This window comes from Engraulis encrasicolus, chromosome 4 (assembly GCF_034702125.1).
Source record: "Engraulis encrasicolus isolate BLACKSEA-1 chromosome 4, IST_EnEncr_1.0, whole genome shotgun sequence".
NCBI lineage: Eukaryota > Metazoa > Chordata > Actinopteri > Clupeiformes > Engraulidae > Engraulis > Engraulis encrasicolus.
The window spans coordinates 15,977,966-16,000,741 of NC_085860.1; the positions used below are offsets into that span (position 1 = coordinate 15,977,966).

The 22,776-nt window shown below is 44.1% G+C and overlaps 2 protein-coding genes across 3 annotated transcripts in view; both read left to right on the forward strand.

Annotated features, from left to right (window-relative positions):
- ptdss2 (phosphatidylserine synthase 2) overlaps window positions 1-10,009 on the forward strand; it is a 33,431-nt gene extending 23,422 nt beyond the window's left edge. For both annotated transcript variants that reach the window (XM_063196783.1, XM_063196782.1), the window contains exons 12-13: window positions 737-922; window positions 9,338-10,009. In XM_063196783.1, coding sequence (XP_063052853.1) covers window positions 737-922; window positions 9,338-9,509 — 358 coding nt within the window. In that variant the 3' untranslated portion in view covers window positions 9,510-10,009. The remainder of the gene's footprint in view (window positions 1-736; window positions 923-9,337) is intronic.
- Window positions 10,010-14,734: 4,725 nt separating this feature from the next.
- Window positions 14,735-22,776, forward strand: part of LOC134447355 (L-fucose kinase) — a 30,333-nt gene continuing 22,291 nt past the window's right edge. The window contains exons 1-8 of the mRNA XM_063196784.1: window positions 14,735-15,015; window positions 17,603-17,754; window positions 18,334-18,384; window positions 18,487-18,612; window positions 19,772-19,844; window positions 20,518-20,615; window positions 21,012-21,092; window positions 21,959-22,078. Coding sequence (XP_063052854.1) covers window positions 14,934-15,015; window positions 17,603-17,754; window positions 18,334-18,384; window positions 18,487-18,612; window positions 19,772-19,844; window positions 20,518-20,615; window positions 21,012-21,092; window positions 21,959-22,078 — 783 coding nt within the window. The 5' untranslated portion in view covers window positions 14,735-14,933. The remainder of the gene's footprint in view (window positions 15,016-17,602; window positions 17,755-18,333; window positions 18,385-18,486; window positions 18,613-19,771; window positions 19,845-20,517; window positions 20,616-21,011; window positions 21,093-21,958; window positions 22,079-22,776) is intronic.

Here is a 22,776-nt window from a genome sequence, read left to right on the forward strand (position 1 = left end):
CGCCGGCGGTGCTTTCAATACAGAATGTCCATCACAGGGTCCCATGCAGGTTTGAGAACTAAATACCAACAATGTCACTTGGTGACAGCGGGTAACGTGGGAATTTAAGGCCTGCTCACCCCGGAAGTGGCCTCTTGGCAATCTTCTCGTCAGTATTCTGAGTGACTGCCAAGACCTGGTGGTCATCCGAAACTCAGAACCGTGGTTACATACGTAACCCTCGTTTGCAGCTGAGAGATACTTCCCATCTGCTAATTTACATCTGCTTATTAAAAAAAGTGAGAGTGAAAGCGAAAGCCCAGCTGGAACACTCAAACTCCCATTGTCATTGTCACTCAGCACTCCACAGCACACAAGTGCACACTGCACCCAATGGAAATGCATTTATGCCTCACCCGTGCAATGGGGCAGCCCTCAATGGCGCCCCAAGGGACCAATGCGGTCGGACGGTACCATGCTCAGGGTACCTCAGTCATGGAGGAGGATAGGGGAGAGCACTGGTTAATTATGCCTGTGATCGAACCTGCCGGTAGGGCACTGGGTTACTGCGCCAGTGACCCGGGTTCGCTTCTAGCCTGTGATTTGCAGAACCTTCCCCGGCTCTCTCTCCACGCTCATTTCCTGTCTCTCTGTAACTGTCCTGTCACAATAAAGGCATAAAAACCCCAAAAAATATCTTTAAAAAAATAAAAATGAAGTAATAATATGTCTGTGATCTGCGTGTTCCGTCGTGCAGGAAGTTCCATAAGAAGCTGGGTCAGCAGGCGTGGCTAGTGGCGGCCATCACGGTGACCGAGTTCCTGATCGTCTTGAAGTACGACCCCCACACCATCACCATGCCCATCCCCTTCATCGTCACCCAGTGCTGGCTCCTGGGCATGGTGCTCATCGTCTCCTGGACGCTCTGGCGCTTCTTCATCCGGTGAGTTTAACGGATACTAAACTAGCAGCGTTAGCGTGGAATGTTAGTAAACCTCCCTCCCTGAGCCTCATTCAGTATCTGGCGATTCTCCATCCGGTGAGTTTAACGGATACTAAACTAGCAGAGTTAGCGTGGAATGTTAGCAAACATCCCTCCTTGAGCCTCATACAGTGGGTCTTTCTCAAAGCCTAGGCCAGTGTCTTTCCAAGTGTATCAGCCTAATTAGTCACGCCCAGTGATTGGATATTTTTTGGTGAACTCTACAGAATATCCAATCACATGGTGTGACTAATAAAGGGTATCCAATCACTGGGCGTGACTACTTAGGTTGATACACTTGGAAGGACGCTGGCCTAGGCTTTGAGAAAGACCCAGTATCTGGCGATTCTTCATCCGTTGAGTTTAACGGATGCTAACTAGCAGAGTTAGCGTGGAATGTTAGTAAACCTCCCTCCCTGAGCCTCATACAGTATCGGTAGCACTGGGCTGGGGGACTGGTCCTTTAGTCCAGCGGTATCATACTGTACCTCCCATTGCCGAACTGTTGTAGTTGACGACATGGTGAGTTGGCGGCCCCGAGGAGGATGAACTGCGTGGAAACACGTCCGTCACATGAGCTGAGCTGAGGACCACACTGCTGATGCCTTTGGCTCTCTTGTGTTTCCTCCTTCATTTGCTTGTTCGCTTTTCTGTCTTTCTTTCTTTCTTTCTTTCTTTAGGTTTTTTTTCTTTCTTACACATGCATTCTCTACACACTCTCTCTCTCTCTCTCTCTCTCTCTCTCTCTCTCTCTCTCTCTCTCGCTCTCTCTCGCACACTGTCATTCTTCTACTCTGTCTTTCTTTCTTTTGTTCTTCGTCACTCTCTCTCTCTCTCTCTCTCTCTCTCTCTCTCTCTCTCTCTCTCTCTCTCTCTCTCTCTCTCTCTCCTCTTTCTATTCTCTGAGACTCTGTTTGCCCATGTCTCTGTATGTGGGTGGTTGACGTTTAAGGGCGTAACGCAAAAAAAAAAGAAGTTTTTCAAATTCCTGAAAAAAATGATGGATAAAAATAGAAAAAATAAAGGAAAAAATAAAGCACTTAGTGGTCTGTGGAATTTCACCTTATTTTTGCCATTTTTGGAGAAATGTGTCTTGCATCAACACATTGCATAGGCATGTCACACCGCAGGAAAATGGAGTCACACCACAGGGAATTCACTGCATTATGGCCATTTTAATCCTTTTGTATACATGACTGACATCTGAGCTCATGCTAACTTGATAATGATATTGTGTTTAATCTTAATATGTGTTTTCATTTATAAAAAAACCTTTTTTTTCCTCCTATAAGAGCAGTCACACCACAGGACACCATAAAATGAACCTAAGCATTGCGTGACAGAAAGATTGCAATATGAAGACATATTAAGAGGTTAAGAGTCACAAAGACAAGCTGGGCTACTTCACAGTGACTAGACCCAGAGATGACTGGAGCACTCGGCAACTTTTTTAGAGGTTTTTTATTTTGGTGCACAAAATGACTGACGTTTCGGCGCACCTGCGCCTTCCTCAGAGTCAAACCATACTGGTGATACCACAGTCAAAATAAAGACATCTTCCCTCCCTTCTGCTTTGGCATTGGTTCTTCAAAGGGGGGTGGGTGTGTGTAGTAGTTAACCAGTAAGGGCACTCATGGTAGATCTAAAAGTTTTCATTTGTCAGTAAAAAAATAAACTGAAGGTGAAAATAAATCAAAGTGAAAATAATCATTATGGGCCAGAGCATTCTAAACACCCAAGTGGACACAATTAAACAAAAAACAAAAAATATTAATGATAAAATGAAACATTCTCAAAGAAAACATGAGAGACAAAGTTCCTCGTTAAGTCCATGGGGTTCCACTGTGTTCAGTGTGTGGATCCAGAAGGCTTCTCTTCTCAGTAGAAGTTTGACGACGTCACCACCTCTTTGGGGAGGTGTAATGCTGTCTATTCCCCAGAATTTAAGCGAAGCGCATGAGCCATGATTCGCCTTTACATAGTGGCGCGCTATTGCATAGTCCAAGTTCTTATTTCTTATGGCAGCCTTGTGCTCAGCAATTCTGACTTTCAGCGCTCGTTTGGTCTGCCCCACGTATATAAGTCCACAAGGGCATTTTAGGATGTAAACGACATGGGTGGTATTGCAGTTAATGAATGAGTTGATTTTAAACTTTTTGCCAGTATGTGGGTGGGAGAACTGTTTGGTGTCACTCGAGTTTGAACAGTGGGTGCATCGACCACATCGGTAGAACCCTTGGGGGGGTGCTGTCAGCCAGCCTAGCTGTTTAGGAGGGCTGGGTGATGTATGCACAAGTCGATCTCTCAGTGAGCGCGTTTTCCTAAAAGCGATGCGTGGTTGTTCAGCACAAATGTCACTTAGGGCCGGGTCGCTTTGTAAGACATGCCAATGTTTTTTTATCATTTGCTTTACCTCTCCACCCAGATTTGAGTACTCAGTTGAGAAGCAAAGTCTCTGTGCTGAAGCGCGCCAACGGTGACGCCGAAGCTATACTCAACAAAATCAACTCCGACCTCAAACAATTCCAAGTTGAACTACAAAATTACAAGATACAGAAATATGAAACGGTGACAAAGGACTATGCGGAAGGAAGAATCTACGATTGGAGAAATGACGCGAAGAGGAAACCATCCAGGAAACCGCGCACCGCGCGTCACTCAAGGAACAGGGACCGGTTTTCCACCTCGGCCAGCGAATGGGAGTCTCCACACGCCAGTGACGCAGAGAACCAACAAGATACCCAAGCTTTTTTACCCAACGCCAGGCCCCCCCAACAAAGAGGACGAGGAGGGGTTCGAGGGGGCGCAAGAGGAAGACCTCCAAAGGAGCCGACTCGACGCTCTCCTCGCAACCAGTTCGAGCCTCCCCACAGACGGTAATTAATATCTCCGGATCGGACATCAGTGAAGCAGAGATGCAAGTCATGAATAAAGGTTTATCTTTCTGTCCCTCCAACAACATAAACCCCTTCACACTCAAAGTTGACACTTTCAAGTTTATACGCTCACTGCATTTAAAGCACCTCTTCTCCCGCCAGCCAAACGCACTGTTGAATGCCAATGCAATCATGCGTAATTCCCAACCTGTACATTCACCCACTAGCAGGGAAGTCACAACATTTAGGAAAAAATCCATCTTTGTCCCTCATTTCAACCATAATCCCTCTATCTTGGCCTACAAAAACCTAATTGAGAATGACCTCACCAAATTGTGCAGCAAACCACAACGCAAAAAAGGCAACATGACTGCAATGGAAATTAAAAGCCTGAATGAACTAGAGCAAAGAAAAGACCTAGTCATCCGCTCTGCGGATAAAGGGGGATCGGTGGTTGTGATGAATAAACAGCAATATGACACAGGCATCATGTCCCAATTAAATGAAACGGCACATTACACACGACTTCCAAGCAATCCCATGGAACAATACAAAGTCATAATTGACGAAGTTGTCCAGACTGCACACACCCGTGGTTGGATAACAGAAAAGGAAAAAGAGTTTTTGATGGTGAAACACCCGATATGTCCTATTTTTTATGGTCTACCCAAGGTTCACAAGTCACTCGAAAATCCTCCCCTCAGACCAATAGTCTCTAGTATTGGATGCTTAACGGAACCGCTTTCCCAATACCTGGACTTTTTTCTGAAGAAATATGTTACAAATCTTCCATCCTATTTGGGGGACACGACGGACATTTTAAATACACTGAAGGAATTCAAATATGATGGTGAATACATACTAGTGACATGTGATGTACAGAGCCTATACACTTGTATCCCACACACAGCTGGCATGGAGGCCCTCTCACATTTCTTTAACACCCGTGCACCTGAGATGGTACCCCCCAATGAATTTCTTTTAACATTGGCTGAATTAATATTAACAAAGAATTACTTTCAATTCTCGGGCGTGTACTATTTACAGAGACAAGGAGTGAGCATGGGAAGCTGTTTTGCGCCATCGTATGCGTGTTTAGTGATGGGACTTTGGGAAGAGAAATTCATATTTAATCCCAACAATAATAGTTACTTATCATGCATCCCCCTATGGAAACGCTACATAGATGACGTCATATTCACATGGACTGGAACCCTTACTGACCTCAAAAAATTCATGGATTATATCAACAGCACTACCCCATTCTTAAGATTTACAAGTGAACATTCTCCGGAAAAAGTGGACTTCCTCGATCTGACTATTCTCCGAAATGCCCAAGGCCAACTAGAAACCACTATCTATCGCAAACCCCTCAGTAGAAACACGCTCCTCAGAGCAGACAGTCACCACCCCAAACAATTAATAAAAAATATTCCAATCGGCCAATTCCTACGTCTAAAGAGAAACTGTAGCAGTGACGCAGACTTTAACACAAAGGCCATGGAAATGGCGGAGCGCTGAACGCGGGTATGCTGAAACGGACATAGCCACAGCCTATCAGCGAGCCAAAGGCACAGAGATGCACACCTATACTGAGAAATCAAGGCGCGCTTCAGCACAGAGACTATGCTTCTCAACTGAGTACTCAAACCTGGGTGGAGAGGGTAAAGCAAATGATGATCAAACCAAACTGGCATGTATACAAATGCGAACCCGGCCCTAAGTGACAGTGTGCTGAACAACCACGCATCGCTTTTAGGAAAACGCGCTCACTTAGAGATCGACTTGTGCAATTCACCCCAGCCCTCCTAAACAGCTAGGCTGGCTGACAGCACCCCCCCAAGGGTTCTACACATGTGTCGATGCACCCACTGTTCAATACTCGAGTGACACCAACACAGTTCTCCCACCCACATACTGGCAAAAAGTTTAAAATCAACTCATTCATTAACTGCAATACCACCCATGTCGTTTACATCCTAAAATGCCCTTGTGGACTTATATACGTGGGCAGACCAAACGAGCGCTGAAAGTCAAGAATTGCTGAGCACAAGGCCTGCCATAAGAAATAAGAACTTGGACTATGCTATAGCGCGCCACTATGTAAAAGGCGAATCATGGCTCATGCGCTTCGCTTAAAATTCTGGGGAATAGACAGCATTACACCTCTCCCAAAGAGAGGTGGTGACGTCGTCAAACTTCTACTGAGAAGAGAAGCCTTCTGGATCCACACACTGAACACAGTGGAACCCCATGGACTTAACGAGGAACTTTGTCTCTCATGTTTTCTTTGAGAATGTTTCATTTTATCATTAATATTTTTTGTTTTTTGTTTAATTGTGTCCACTTGGGTGTTTAGAATGCTCTGGCCCATAATGATTATTTTCACTTTGATTTATTTTCACCTTCAGTTTATTTTTTTACTGACAAATGAAAACTTTTAGATCTACCATGAGTGCCCTTACTGGTTAACTACTACACACACCCACCCCCCTTTGAAGAACCAATGCCAAAGCAGAAGGGAGGGAAGATGTCTTTATTTTGACTGTGGTATCACCAGTATGGTTTGACTCTGAGGAAGGCGCAGGTGCGCCGAAACGTCAGTCATTTTGTGCACCAAAATAAAAAACCTCTAAAAAAGTTGCTGAGTGCTCCAGTCATCTCTGGGTCTAGTCACTGTGAAGTAGCCCAGCTTGTCTTTATACTGCTGTCCTCGACGGTGAGCACCACCAAGGCTGAAGCGCAGACATCCCCTCTTCGAAGGTTAAGAGTCACCTTAAACTTCCACAGCACTCTCCAATAACTGAGGTACTGACTGGTTAGGAGCCAGTCTTTAAGACCCTTGTAGTTGGCCTTGCAGCTGCCCATTCACAAACATTGACATACATGTCACCCCACAGGACGCAATTTGTGGTACGAAATTGAACTTGTAGTTAATATTACTGTCTTGAGTTTTTTTCACATTCACATATCTTAATATAAAGTTAATATTTATGCAATCATGCCAAATGCTTCATACATCATTCAAAATGTTGTTGGTTAATTTATATATATATTATATTCCAGGTTTCATTAATGTTACAGTCACACCGCAGGATATTTGACATATAAACCTTTACATAAATCTTAACAAAAATGTTTCTTCTCATCTAAGACTAATATAAAACATAATGTACCACATCTTCTTTCATTGACATATGTTTTTTAAAGGAAAAATAACAGTTTTGTAGGTTTTTAACCAATGTTACGAAAAAACAAGGCGTCACGTCTCCCCACCCATGTGTCTAGATTACAGAGTTGGCCTTTGTAATTCCCTGCTCCACTTTCTCTGTGTGTCCTTTTCTCTCGCGGTGACCACACTAATTAGGCAGAGATTAATTTGTCTAATTACACCGGGATGGCCAACCGTGAATGCGTACGTGCGTGCGTGCGTACGTAGAGGGGGTGTAGTGCTGTATTCTCTAAACATCTTTGAGCCACTTGGGTTTGCAAACCTCCTGACGCACTCTGTCTGTAATGGAGCCTTTTAAATTTTAATGACCATAGATGTTCCTCTTCTTCTTGCGTCACTGTTGTAATGGTTTACACGTGTACGTGCACAACAAGGTGTCTTCCTGCATGTTAAAGCCCTGTGGTCTGTTCTCTTCTTCCTCTCTCCTTTATCCTCCTCTCTATCCACCTTTCCATTCCTCTCCCCTCCATCGTCCGTCCTCCTAGTGCTTTTTTCCTTCGCCCTTTCTTCTTGCGTTCAGTGGCAATATTCATGCAGTAGCCTTGAGCCTGTCAAACCAGCCCCTTAGTACTACACTTCAATTTACACAAAGTTGCTGGCTGAGCTGCATTGAAAAACATTTTAAGGAGTAGGGCGATTTCCACATTAAGCCGGATAAATACTGTATGAACGTACATGTCCGTCATTGAAACAATCTCCATCCACACTATCGTTTTTTAAATTGTTTACAAAGTGCTCTGCCAAAGTGCTCTCCACTTCAGTGGTCCAAAAGCTCTTTTTTCTTGGTTCAAATTTGCTGTATTAGTGTGGATGGAAGGTATTAACAACAGATGCTTTATTATGCGTTTTCATCTGCATCCTTATTAATGTGGATGCCGGGGTCTAGAACCTGCCTAGTCAGTGTCAAACATCTACATCTAACATCACCTAACATCTTTTCTTCTTGGTCCCCCTGGTGTCAAGGCTCCATTCTCCAGTCATTTTCCCACCGGGCCTTGGGGCCCCCAACCACTCTCTCTTTGCCCCCTTGCATGGACGCTTGTACAATGACACACCAATTAGTTTTCCTGCGTACTTTTGGGCCCCTCTCTTTTTGCCTTCTGCCTTTTGTTCTCTTTGAACATAAAGGTTTTGCACCCTGTCAGTCAGCACAAATCTCCAGTCCAGTCACATCACTGCCGCGTTACAAAGATGGCTCCAGTCATCACTCTCATATGTAAACAAGGCTCTAAATTAACTTTTTTCATCTCATGCCAAAATGGCTGTTACATGTTTTATCTGACTAGCCAAACACACATTTATTCATGGGTCAAAGTGGCTAGTAAGTTTTCTTTTTTACCAGCCAAACTGAATTCTCCTCAGCATTTGGCCGGTTGGCTGTTGTTAATTTAGAGCCCTGCATGCGGTGTTGATGTGTAAATGAATGCGAACATCCCTTCAGCATTTCTCATTGTTCTTTACCGTTTTCATCCCAAGTTTTCTCTCTCATTGTCCATCGTTGGGGGTACCTGCTTGACTTGTCAGCTGCAAAGAACCTTATGCTTCAAAATGCACGTCCACCAACCAAACGCGCACACGCATGCGCACACGCACACACACACACACACACACACACACACACACACACACACACACACACACACACACACACACACGCACACACGCATTCACACACTTAGTGCTCTAATCAGTGCAAAAGTCTGTGCAGTTTCACTGAAAAGTCCACAGTTGCATGCATCTAGAGGCCCTTTAAGGCTATTTCTATTTCTATTTCTATTTCTCTTCTTAGATGATTTACCTCTTTAACTTAACTTAGTTTACTCTTGAACCAGCTTATTGGTATAGGCCCCTGATATTTACCTCCGCCAAAGAGGTAATTTTTTCGGTCGCGTTGGTCTGTCTGTCTGTCTGTCTGTCTGTTTGTTTGTTTGTTTGTTTGTCAGCAGCATAACTCAAAAACTAATCAACGGATTTGGACGAAACTTTGTGGAGTTGTTGATAATGACCCAAGGAACAAGTGATTAAATTCTGGGGGTGATCCGGATCACGAACAGGAACCAGGACTTTTTGAAAAATTCTTCACCATTGCTGGCCTATATATCTAGACGCCCCTAGTGACCAGAAATTGAATTGCGGGTACTCCACAAAAAGAAGGCAGAAAGACTGGTCAAGCAGGTTCCTTGGCGGAGGTCTGCGCTCTCTGAGTGCTTCTAGTTGTGTTTGTGTGTTTTTCATGCTGATGATGTTTGTGTTTGTGTGTGTTTTCAGGGACATCACGCTCCGCTACAAGGAGACCCGGCGACGTAAACAGGAGGACACAGGGGACCGAGGAGAACACCTAGGCAACAGTAACAATGGCAACGGGAGCCCAACAACCCCCTCATCCGGCCGCAGCAAACTCAACGGCAGCACAGAGTCAGTGAGGCAGAGGAAGTCCTAAAGGGGAGCCGCCGCCGCCACCACCACATCCACCACCACCACAACCACCACCACCCTGACAGGCGCCGCACTGCACCCCACCAGCGCTGCACCCTGTCTGGGGAGGCATGGGAGGGAGTGGTGGGCTTACGTATGGATGGATGGATGAGGGAGTGGATGGATGAAACTGGGACAGACGGAAGGCAGAAGGCACTCTCTCTCTCTCACTCTCTCTCACTCTCTCTCACTCTCTCTCACTCTCTCTCACTCTCTCTCTCTCACTCTCTCTCTCTCTTTCTTTCTGCTGCTGTTGTTGTTGCTGCTGCTGCCGCCATTTCCACATTCAGAGAACACCACCTGTGCAATCTCATTCAGGCTGTAGGTGGGCTTCTGTTAGTGTGTGTGTGCGCCTGTGTGTGTGGATGTATATGTGTGTGTTTGTGTGTACCAGAGCAGTCATTCCAATGTCGGCTTGTCACTGTTAACACTATTCATGAGCGAGCAAACACCGATTAGTTGTCAGGGGTGTGGGGGTGGGGGCGGGGGCGGGGGCGGGGGCGGGGGCGGGGGGTAGGTGGTGTGTGTGTGTGGAGGGGGAGGGGGTGATGAAGTTAAATAGTTGTTAAGGTTATAATGATGAGTACAGTTCATGGGAAAGAGAGTTGTGTGTCGGGTCATAGTGGAAATGTGAAATCATAGGTAATGAATACCTCTCAAGTTTTCAAACGTGGAAACAAAAAATCTGTGTGAGGAGTGTCTGTAGTCCATGAGTGGTTGGTGTGTGGGTGTGTGTGTGTGCACGCAAGGGTCTGTGTGAAGACACACATTGTTAAAGCTGACTTGAAGTAATTTTGTATGTGTGTGTTACTCTGTGTGAGTGTCTGGGTTTAACTGGAGTGATTGCTGTTTTAAAGGTGCACTGTGTAATATTTTTAGCAGTTTCTTTCCAGAATTCATGCTGCCCATTCACAAATGTTACATTTTTCATGAATACTCATCGCCGCCATCAAATTGTAAGTATTCATTATGACTGGGAAAATTGCATTTTTCATACATGTACTTTGGTCATACTAGTAAATAATAGTAATGTATTGCTTTGTAAATATTCATGAAAAGATTAAACTTGGCAATAGCAGCACATATTCAACAAGCCGCATAGTCGCAATGCCTACTCTGGCCACCATCCTACACAGTGCACCTTTAAGGCTGAGCTGGGCAGACAATGACCTTTTCTTCAGAGTTAAGCATTAGCAAGGCTCCTCACCGTGTCCTTGCCAACCGAGACACAGGTTTGTTTTGTTTTTCTAAAAGCCACCTATAATCTACGTCGGTCACACACATCCCACTAACTAGCATTTGGCTCAGCTGGGTGTGTGGGTGTGTGAATCAAATCTCCACACTCAAATTGAACGTGGCTGACTTGTGCTGGATCACATAATCTAATAATCCACATGTTGGATTCTACTCGGTGAGAAGTGTCCATTGTGCAAAGCCCTGAGTGTGGATGGGCCTCCTCCTACTCCTGGTGATGTTTCTCTGTCTTCTCTTTGCCTTACTCACACTAGAGATGTCTGGCATGCAAGTTTGATGGAAAGGTTTTGTTTTGTTTTGTTTTTTGTTTTGTTTTGCACATACATGTCTTTAGCACAGGGTTTTTAAAAACAAGAGGTCCTCTCGGCTGCTCTGCAATAATGAAGGTTCATCATCATGCAAATTATTATGAATTCCCTGCCAGCTTTTACTTCGTAAAACATAACCCATAAAACAAAAGGGCAGCCTGTCAACACACTATAAAGCGTCAACTAGTCCATATTCATATTTAAAACCAGAAAGAGCATCTCCAATCAACTGTAGTTGTATCTGCATCTGATTCTGTAATTGCCCTTTTGAATATGTTGTCAACACTTGTGTGTTTTTACCAAAGGGTAAAGAAATGTCCATATAGATCACATCACATGCCCTTGGTTAAAATCAAATGCTGATTACCGGTATGTGTCATCTTTAAGAGGGGGAGTGATTGGAGGGAAACATTTTGATCCAGTTTCTTTCCCCTGTGTCTCTACGCATGTATAGATGGAGCATTGACATTGTATTATAATACATGTCAATGAAAAATGGAGAAATTGCTTCAAAGACTCAATTTCCCATGATGTGCTGTAGGCCACTAGCACTAGCTAGTTCTGTTCTAGCTAGCTATGTTCCTCAAACGCATTGCTTTCTGGAGCAGGAAGAAGAATAACTGAAATGTATAACAGGAAGGATACTGCCTTAGTTAGACCATCATCACATAGACAGGTATGTTTTTAGATTATTTCCTCCCCTCCATTAATAACAAAATTAAGTTGTTTCAGATGGTGGTGCAAAGCTGACATAGTTGTTTATTTTTTGTTTGTTTGTCCTTTTTTTAATTGAATTTGTATCACTGCTAGACAAAGAGTCCAGTACTACTAGATGGGACAATCACACAAACCTAAAGGTTTGTTGGATCTGCTGTTCCTGTAAGGATTCAGAAACCAAACACCCACCCTCCAACATATGCAGATTTCAGGTTTAAAGGGGAAGATGCCAGTGGGGTGTTCTGTTTTAGAAACGGAATTCTCCTACCTAGTAACCACATCATTCACCACCCAAGGATGCTGAGCTTGTATGCTGAAGCCATATGTTGTGACACGTCAATGCTCAAACGTCAGTGTTCCTTTCTGTTGTCTTCTTAAAACATCATCAGACCAGGAATGCCTGGAGGGGAAAAAAAACCACAAGCCATTGACCATTGTGTATGCTATCTGTATACGGTGTCATTGGTAGGCATCTATTGCTGGATCTCAAATGGTGCACTTGTGCACTTCAGTGTTCCTGTTTCAGTTCGTATGGCGTATTAGTTACGCACTGAAACCTAGTGCCCTAAGTGCACAAGTGGGCCATTTGAGATCCAGTATGTTTGAATGCACCAATGTGTAAGGGAAAAAAAAGAGACAAAAGCCGTAACCAAAACTGTTTATTTTTTCCAGCTTAATGTGTTAAGTAAGGGTTAACGTTCGGCGAGAAGGTCGCTACCGTGGAATAGCAGCACGACAGAGAGAATCTTTAGACCCCGACGCGGAGCGGAGGGGTCTTGTTCTCTCTGAAGTGCTGCTATTCCACAAAGCGACCGACTCGCCGAAAGTTAACCCGCTTATTATATGGATATACTTAAATGATTCACACATGAGGGGCCATTTCTTTAGACCTATTTAATGTTAAGATTGTTGCTGCGCAAAACAAAACAGTGCCGTTGTGGAACACCGCTAGGCAACAGCTAAGTTGGCTAGCCAGGACAACAGGTGTTGTCTATCACAGCAGCTGATTAGAGTGACAAAAGACCGGACCCCCTGCGGAGTGATATGAAACATTCGCTTTAGCCACTGACTTGTATACAAGCCAGTGGCTTTAGCAGTGAACGTCTTGTTGCCATTGACAGCGGTAGCCAGGACAACGGGTGCTGTCTATCACAGCAGCTGATTAGAGTCTTGTTGAAAAGTCGCTTTAGCAGTGAAAAGTCTTGTTGCCATTGACAGCGGTCTGTTATAGACCAACCCGTCCGTTATCGAAAAATAACAGACGTCCGAACGTTGGGGAGTCCCGTTGAAATGAATGGAGCATTCGACAGATGACGTCACAACCATATAATAAGTAATAATAACAATGTGCATCAGTTATCTTTGAGGTGACCGTCTAGGATGTGTATTCCAACCACACCAAAAAAAAAAAAAAAAAGAAACACAGCAGGGCAACATGGCTGCTTATGTCCAAGGGAAGTGGTGTAGTATATCTCAATGGCAATGTGGTGCTGGGGAGCTGGATCCATTGTGCTGGTTTTGTTTTGTACCGTAAATGGTTTTGTATGAATGTCTCCACCTGCTTATATTACTGGATATAAAATGTTGTGGCTCCAGGGAGTGGATTCCCTGGTCATGTAGACCTTGTGCAAATTGTCCAAAAATGGCCTCTTCATGTGGTCCAGGTAACACTTGATGCCATTACAATAATAATATTAATGATTTGTGAATGTATAAAAAAATATACAGATCTTGATGTTTTGCGGAAGAGGGCTACATATATAAAATGCCAATTTATTGTTAACCATCCCAAATTTTTGTTCTTATGCCGAAAATGTTGTTTTTAAGTATCCAGTACAATGTGTGGTTATTACATAACCCAGGGAACAAGTCAAACATATTAAATGTAAATGCTTTTTGTTCAATAAAAAGAAGGGGTCGATTTGGAAAATGCCTCTGAAATGCTTTCTTTTGCACCTGCATTTTTCACAAGTGTGTTTCTATTCCTCTCACTGGATTATTTAAGTCTACCCACTTTTTTTGTTTTAGGACTATACCGTAGGCCCTATGAGATGTAGGCATAGATTTCCTTATATCAATTGTGTGTGTGTGTACAGTGTGTGTGTGTGTGTGTGTGTACGTGTGAGCTCAGTGATGTCCACACACGCAGGGGCGGATCATGATTCCAAGGGCCCCTGGGCCAGAGAAGAACAAAGGTGCCCCTCATACTGTAGGTGTTGCTAGTTTATTAAAAGGTTCCAGGTTTTAGGCCAGGTGTTAACTTAGAGGATTGGCCTTCAGAGCCCCTCTTGACTCTGGCCTGGTAGGCCCATGCAGTAATCCGTCTTTGTCCATACGAGGGCAGTATATCTATGTAGTTTTCCCATTCGAATTTTACAATAAAGCTTAAAAATGTACAGCACACGTAATGCTCGATGATGAATATATCAAAATGAAAGACAGAGTGAAATACAAGCTATTGTGAAATGCATCAACACATGGTAATAGAAATAGCCTACTTGTTGATACTTGTTGACAGAGCTCTATAGACAAACTTAAGTTTTAATTTCGCATGAAAAGCCTAGAGAACAACAATCTGCATGTAGATGAATACCATGGCAAAGCAAGCAAGACAAAGAAAGAACGAGGAAAAACAGAGACGTATTTATGAGCAGTGACGTCACGTAGACATATGGCGTCGAACGTACTGTATTAGCAAGAAAATCCGGAGGATTTTATTTGACCTTTGGCACCTGTAATAGCCTATTTTGCCGTGCTAGTGCCGTGCAGTGTGCTGCAGCAGTAGCATTCTAATATGTTCATAACTAGTAACTTAAAGCTTACAATATAATGTGAAATTATATCGCTAACATGAGACAGCGTTGGCTGTGATCATTTTGTAGAGCATAGACCTTCCCTTTATTGTCGGTGTTTGCTGTTTATGCGTGCATAGATTCAGGGAAAATATAAAGGAGCTCCAGCTCAAATGCTGTCTAAAAGCTCTTCCGGGTTCAAAACCGGACTGTTCAAAAGGACAAGGATAGGGCTTTCTGGTTATGAGCAAGGAAGTTCTCTGTTGTGGTGACTTCTCAGCTGATCTGCACATTTGTTATGAGGAGAATTAGTCTAGAATGGCGACCGACGAAATCATACAATGGACTGTTGTTGTTTTAACTTGTCAACATAAGGATAGTGTCTATGCATTTCAGCGAGGTGAGTAGGCTAGTTAGATTGCTTTCATTTACTTCACGAATTGCTGAAGCACGACCTTACCCCAAAGAGATCGGATGGTTAAATGCCAGTCTGGTTATCCTGACCCGGTTACATTGTAATTCTGTCTATCCCCGAATGTAACTTTGTTTCTCATGAGTCATGGAACGTTACATTGTAGCTAGAGCGAGACAGGTTACTTTAGTCTGTGCAATGATTTGCCAGTCATGTGCCATCTGCACAAGTGGTCAACTTTGCACCTATAAAACTTGATATTTTAAAATAACAGCACATATGATGACATGGTGCATAATACATCATACACGATCTGTCTCACTGTTTTGCCTACTGAAAAAAATAATAAGCATCCCTAGCTGTGGGATGGCAATAGCTAGGCTACAACGTATCCGTGCGGGATGTTAAAATATATTTCTGTACACTAACATTTAATTAGGTGATGTGCAATGATTTGATCTTTTGCAATCCATTTCTGATCTGAAAGGAAAACAAAATCCAAAGTCACCTTCTGAATGGATTCAAGTGTCCCTCGATTTATCAACACAATAAAGAAGCACATGAAAGATAGAGAAATGAAAGGTCCACAGGCAAACTCCCATTTACACTCCACAGCACAGCACATAGATATCAGCCAAACTCACGTGATTCTCCTCCTGAGATGCATGCTGGTTTCTGTGTACAATAGATCATGTGCTTTCCAGTCAAGCAGGATCCTCTTTTTAGCCTACCTGTTCACCTCACCTGATCCACCAGATTTTTTTTGTTTGCGGGTATTATTATTAGGCCTATTATTATTATTATTATTAAAATGATGATTATTATTATTATATTGCTGGAGAGACAGTTTGCAACTTCAATATTTTGATTTACACTGCTTCCAACATGATGACGGTAAGGGGGGTGGGGATAGACAAAGGGGTCAGACTAGTTGTCCTGGGCACAGACGGCATTTCAGATTACTTTTCAATTTCACGGACAGTGGCCACTAGTCAGTAACCCACTGTGTTACATTAGTATAGCAGAGGGTGCTCCATTCTGGCTGGTTGCAGGTTAGAGTGCTTTTATTAATCCCGAAGGAAATTAAAGAATGTATTGCTGAGGAGAGAAGGCACAAGGCCATATTTAAAATGGGGTTGCTGTGGACTTGAATCCATCTCCCTATCCCCCCGGCCCAGAACATATCTGAATCAAACCCTCTCCTCACTGTCATCTCATGTACCTCCCAGGCTCTTACTTGAACAGAATGGCCTTATTGTCTCCCTTCACATTATTTTATGGGGCATGTAACTTTATGTATCTCAAAGGAAATTAAATATGCTCAATAGCATATATCATCACACTTACAAATCCATGTGATCTACACATACACACTACAGCAGTGCAATGGAAATGCATGATTTGTGGGTCAGACCAACAAAATAACATAGTGCTACAATTGTGCAATTGGGCGATGATTTCATAGTGCAAATTGCTGTTGTATTGCCACCACAGATATGGGAAGACAAACGAAATATTTTCTCAGCTCTATCCAGAGAAGAGTTGTCAGAAGGAGAATTAATGTATATCTTGGATGTAATATTTGTTTTTGTTTTTTCAAAAGGCAGTTTTGTTATTACCAACAAAAGACCACTGTCACATGATTTAAAATGGAGTCATGACTGTACATTGCATCCCCCCACCTTTGAGGAAAAAGAGAAATGATTTACACAGTGCTTGCAAAAGACTTAATTTATTGTACAGAGCAATGTTCCAACCCTAGATCTTCTGCAATTCCCAGCAATGTGGAAAATGAAATATATTCCCTTTTTTCCTGAAGTGTGCTTTTTCGATTTGGCACCTCCTGAAGTTGCTCCCTTGGATGTGCACGTCCTTCTCTAGACTTATCACTAGACTTAATCACAATTTCATGCATGCTTCTAATGAAGCACATGCATTAAAAAATGCAGTGTAGGCCCTAACGTGACGTTAACGGTAGGGCACTCGTCTGTTGCGCGGCTGACCCGGGTTCGAGTCCTGCCCGGGTCCTTTGCCGGCCATTCCTCGTCTTTCTCTCCCACTCACTTACTGTCCAACACTTCACTGCACTATTGTAATTACGTCCAAAAATGCCCCCCCCCCCCCCAAAACAGCAGTGTTAAGTAAACACTTGGAGAGTCAATTTAACATCTTCTAGTCTGTGTGTGTTGAAAGTGAAAGCCCATTGGGAAACTCCAACTCCCAGTGTCATTGTGACACAGAACACTACAGCACACAAGTGAACACTGCACACAACGAAATTGCATTTATGCCTCACCCGTGCAAGGGGGCGGCCCTCAATGGCGACCCTAGGGAGCAGTGTGGCGGGACGGTACCATGCTCAGGGTACCTCAGTCATGGAGGAGGATGGGGGAGAGCACTGGTTGATTACTCCCCCCACCAACCTGCCGGGTCGGGAGTCGAACCGGCAACCTTTGGGCTACAAGTCTGACACCCTAACCGCTTACCAATGACTGCCCATAAATTGTGTTGAATGAACATGTTATTTTTTACTGTGCACTAAGTTCACCACTCCACGTTCCCCCCTCCTTCCTAGAGCTGGACTTGCGGCAGCAGCGTGGGGGTCTTCCAGCGGGGGCCCTGCTGCTGACAGTGGCTGACCCACAGGCACGCCTGGGCAGCGGGGGAGCCACCCTCAACGCCCTCCTGGTGGCAGCCGAACACCTCAGTGCCAGAGCCGGACACACTGTAAGTGAATGTAAACCGGGGGTGGGGAACCTTCTTCATTTGAGGGGACACTTCAAATTCATCCGAGGGCTGTAAAGGGTCCTCTGAGGCCCGTACTGTGAACACAAACCAGGATTTCCCCCATGCACTTAAGGCCTATATTGAAGGCAGCCAACTTTAAAACAGACCCCAGCTTCTCTAGGTCCCCTGAATATAACTTAACAATTGTATTGCAAATTTCTAAGATTCCATTACAAAATATGTCATATTTCATGTGAAGCATGAACATTAACATTATTTCAGGGGCCGGATAAAACGGCCTCAAGGGTCGTAAACGGCCCTCAAGACATAGGTTTCCCACCCCTGCTGTAAGTGCATGTAAACACTCAGGCCTTTGAAAATGGTCATTGATCCTGGTCATGAAAAGAAATCCAGATGCTTACAACTAAAGTCTTTTGACCCTCAGGGAAATAATCACACACTGGTCTCTGTAGGTCAACTACCAAACAGAAGATTATGATGCCTATACTGTAACAGTGTGATACATATTAGCATGCTTCGTCGATGCTAAATAACTTGTTTGTCATCTTGTCTTGGCAGGTGGTGACTGCAGATGTTTTGGACGATGCCCGCATTCTCATTCTTCACACAGTAAGTGCAAAAAGTGCAAAGATTTCTCTCCCTTAGACATATGAATTTGCCAGCCTATTCTTTTGGGGAATATCTCATTGTAATGACTTTGTTGTTGTGCAGGGGAGAGATTTCCCCTGGGACAGCTGTGGCCGTGCGTTCTGCTGGCTACCAGTAGGGGGCACTCAGCAGCCGGTGGAGAGCCCGGTGTGCTGCCTGGACATGATGCTGGACTATCTCTCCCATCAGGTAAGTAATTAAGAGATGCAGTAGTAGAGATGGGATGTATGGCTCTTTGACGGGATCCAGATCATAGTGGCTCGTTCATTTCGGAGAGCCGTTCAAAGAGCCCCTCTCACGCTCTTTAGGCTCTTTTTAAAAGTATTTATTCAGTGTTTAGAATGTCATATTTTGACTCCACCTCTAGGTCATTTTTTCCAAACAAAAACTGATTATCTTCCTGCTTCTAAAAATCGTTTCTGCCACTCTTTAAGGCAGAAAATTGTGTTTTTCCCCCAAATTAAAGTACTCAAGTCAAGGTCACGTGCTTAGAATTAATGAAAAATGAACGAAAAAGCGGTCGAGTGGCTCCCCCAGCTGTGATCCGGTTCCCATTGTTCACTTCTGGGAGCCGTTCAAAAGAATTGGCTTGTTCGCGAACGAGCACTAAGTCAGGTCTCAGGCACTGCTGCATGATTGGTGTTGGTCCAATACTCTGGAGAATAGCTACTCTAATAGCTACTGCAGCTTTTCTTGTACTGTCTGTGGGGATATTTGCCTTTGAAGATGGCAACTGAGTCATGATATGGTAGTTTCTTACAGAACAGGACCATGGTGTACATGTTTGGTCTGTCTTGTCTAAAGGTTTTGGGATTTAATAAAAAGCACAACATAGGATGTTGATATGTGCAGATGGAAAAAGGTCTATGTGACCTGACAGTATACCGGTACACAGGACCGCTGACAGCTTTGGCCCAGGACAAAGTCATCTGAATTGGGCCCCACACCCAATACATACAATGTAATGAGAACGCAATTCTGGGCCCCTCTCCCTGGGCTCGAGACAACTGACCCCTTTGACCCCCCTGTCGGCTTTCCTGCCGGTACATTTAACAACAACAGCATACCAACCGTCTTGTAATTTAAATGGGCGCATTAACTACATACGATTGCCTCTAACCTACCCCACTACTGCATTCCAAAACTGGGGTGTGTTTCTTAGCAGTGTCCTTGCTAACAAAGTTAGCAGACTTGGTTGCAATAGCAGTTTCCCATAGACAACTACTAAGTTAATAACTGGTTAGCAACAAAGCTTTTGATAAACAAGGTCCTGGACTATTCACAATGAATGGTTAATGTTAATCAGGTGTTGTAATGTGGTGGGTGTTTTGTGGCTCCCCGTGTGCAGGTGTGTCCAGGCTCTCCTCCAGGAGTGTGGGTATGCAGCACGGACATGCTCCTCCGCCTCCCCTCCAGACCAGGTGAGGGCCACAGCCATACAGCACTCCAGCTGCCCTCTGCAGCCTGTTCTCTCCACTCCACTCCCATTAGAGGTGCACTGTGTAGGATGGTGGCCACAGCACTAACTTTAGGGATGGTATATGGAGTATGTTAGTATGAAAAATCCAAACCCATGCCTGCTCCTCCGCCTCCCCTCCAGACCAGCTGAGGGCCACAGCGAGGCTAGTTACACACTGCCGCGTGGCGCGGCGGCAGAGAGAAGACGGCGGTCTTTCAGCCTTTAGACTATTTTATTTTCCACATACAGCCGATACTTAAAAAAGTCTATATATTCAAAGTTTGTTTGACCCCTGCTGTATGTATGGAATGTGCTGTATATGCATGAACGATGTCACGCGCGCCATGTGCGTTACACCCTTTTTTGGGGGAAAACATTGGGGGGAAAGCCAATGTAAGTCAATTGGTCCTGTTGGGAATGAATAAACGAAAGACAGGGACCTGTAGACTAGCGTTGTTAACGTTGTTCTCAACATGCCGGAGAGAAGACAACAGTCTTTCAGCCTTTAGCCCATTTTGTTTCCACATACAGTGCATACTTAAAAAGTGTGTATATTCCAAGTTTGTTTGACCCCTGCTGTATGTATGGAATGTGCTGTATAAATAAACTCTGGCCTGGCCTTGCCTTGTCTTCAGTGATGACCTGGGAGGGCTTCTCTGGTGTTCGGGTGATGGCGCTGCCTGGAGACGTCTCCTACGCCGCCAATCATGGAGTCTATCTGTGTGATACACAGGTCAGTGTCAGATGGGAATGGAATCGTGTTGAAGAGCCAGGTGTGTGTGTGTGTGTGTGTGTGTGTGTGTGTGTGTGTGTGTGTGTGTGTGTGTGTGTGTGTGTGTGTGTGTGTGTGTGTGTGTGTGTGTGTGTGTGTGTGTGTGTGTGTGTGTGTGTGTGTGTGTTTCAAGTTTCCAAACACTGCTCCATCCTCCTGCACCAATCATGAATTGTGTCTGTGTGATATACAGGTCAATCTGGGATAGGGATGTCATCATATTGTAGAGCCAGGTGTGTGTGTGTGTGCTTGCGTGCGTCCGTGTGCTTGTGCAATTGTGTGCGTGCCTGCCTGCCTGTCTGTGTGATTGCCATTGCTCTCTCTGAGCGTCTGACTTGGTTGCTGTGATTTCCGCAGGGAAGTGTGCGTGACATCATCTACAGAGGATCAGAGGAGCGTATACGCCAAGCAGCTCTACCGGATGGGAAAGTGCCAATGGTGTGTTTCCAGGCTCAGACAGACGAAGACAGTTGGAAATGTGTCTTGGTGGTTAAATTGCATTTCAGTGATGTGTCACAAAGCATGAAATGACATTCTGCCGATGTTTGAGACCAATCCAAAGCTATTCGGATGATAGGAACCAAACTACATCAACTGAAGAGAAATTCAAATAATCGTTTGAAATTCAAATATGAACTTTAGATGCAGGTTCACAAAGCCCTCGCTGTGAACACTGAACTTGTCCTTGTGCAGTGCCCGTTATGTAGAATGTCAATGAATGCAAATGTCAATGAATACGTTGACACATGTGCAAAATGCAAATTTGAAAAGCCCAATACAGATCCGTCTAGAATACATGCATTACAATCATCTGCTATCTTTACGTTGACTTCACTTAATAGCCACTAAGATAGAACTATATCAGTCATTTAAGCCTTTAAGCATATTAAACATATACGTAGTATATCATGTGCAATAACGTATTGTAATAGTTGTATTGTAATATTTCCGAATTTACTAGTGATATTGCTTATGTCCAGGCTTACTGTATCGAACACATTGTATACTGTTTCACTAGCATTCCATATTACTAAGTGCAGTACGTATCAACCTAAGTCCAGTGTTGTATAAAGTAGAAGTAGAAGTACTCTTACAGGTGTAATTACAACACTAGCAGTATGGTATTACAAAGTTGAAACCATGTAATATCGTACCACGAGTGTTGTAATTACATTTGTAAGAGTCCTTTTACTTTATACAACTCTGCCTTTCAAACCACCACATACTTCACACACCACATACTTCACACACCACATACTTCAAGGCTTTTTAGTTTTGTGTGGTTGTGGTTGTGCGTGGTGCAGGTGTCGGGGCCTGTGTTCCTGTGCCGGGGGGTGTCTGAGAGGCTGCTCCAGACCCACGTGACCTCTCCCCTGGACGGGTGCACCTACATGGGCATGGACTCTGGAGCTCCCTCCCTACAGGTACCGGTACACCACCCTCACGGCTCATTCACACCAGACTTGACTGCCTGCACGCGGGCGCATTGGCGAATGTCTCTATGGTCTGTCCGGAAAGATTTGGATTATATGAACAGATTATTGCTTAAACATCAAAGCGTTGTGTCAGAGCAGTGCATGGATAGTGTCGTATAGATGGAGGTTTCCAAGTCAGAAAGTTCTGTAATGTTCTGCCACGTATTTGTTTCAGCCAATTCCCTGAGCCCGGTGGACTGAAGTTTGCACATCTCAGTCAATAGTTTAACAAATTATGGGATTGCTCTGTTTTTCTATTGTAGATAGTTCTATGTATTACATGTTGCATTTGAAAAATATGACATAAAGAGAAAACCATGTGACACAATGTTATTTAAGCCACACCTGACAGAGCTCAGGTAATACCTGAGCGAGCCTGATGACGCACTGAGGCGAAACGCGTTGTTCGCTCTAAATAAACGAGCGTTAAGTCAAGAAAGTGTGCGGTAGACTTCTTTCTTTTGAAGTATTGAACACTCCTGCGTTTACCAGCACCTAGGAGCTGTGCATGGAACTTTGAGCTGTTGAAGATCATTTTTATGTTATGTTGGGAGTACAGACAAAAGGAAAATATGGCAAAACCTTTACTTCTTTTAGGCTGGTTGGTCCGACTTCTGGCATGCCTTGGAATTGTGGCTAGTTTACCA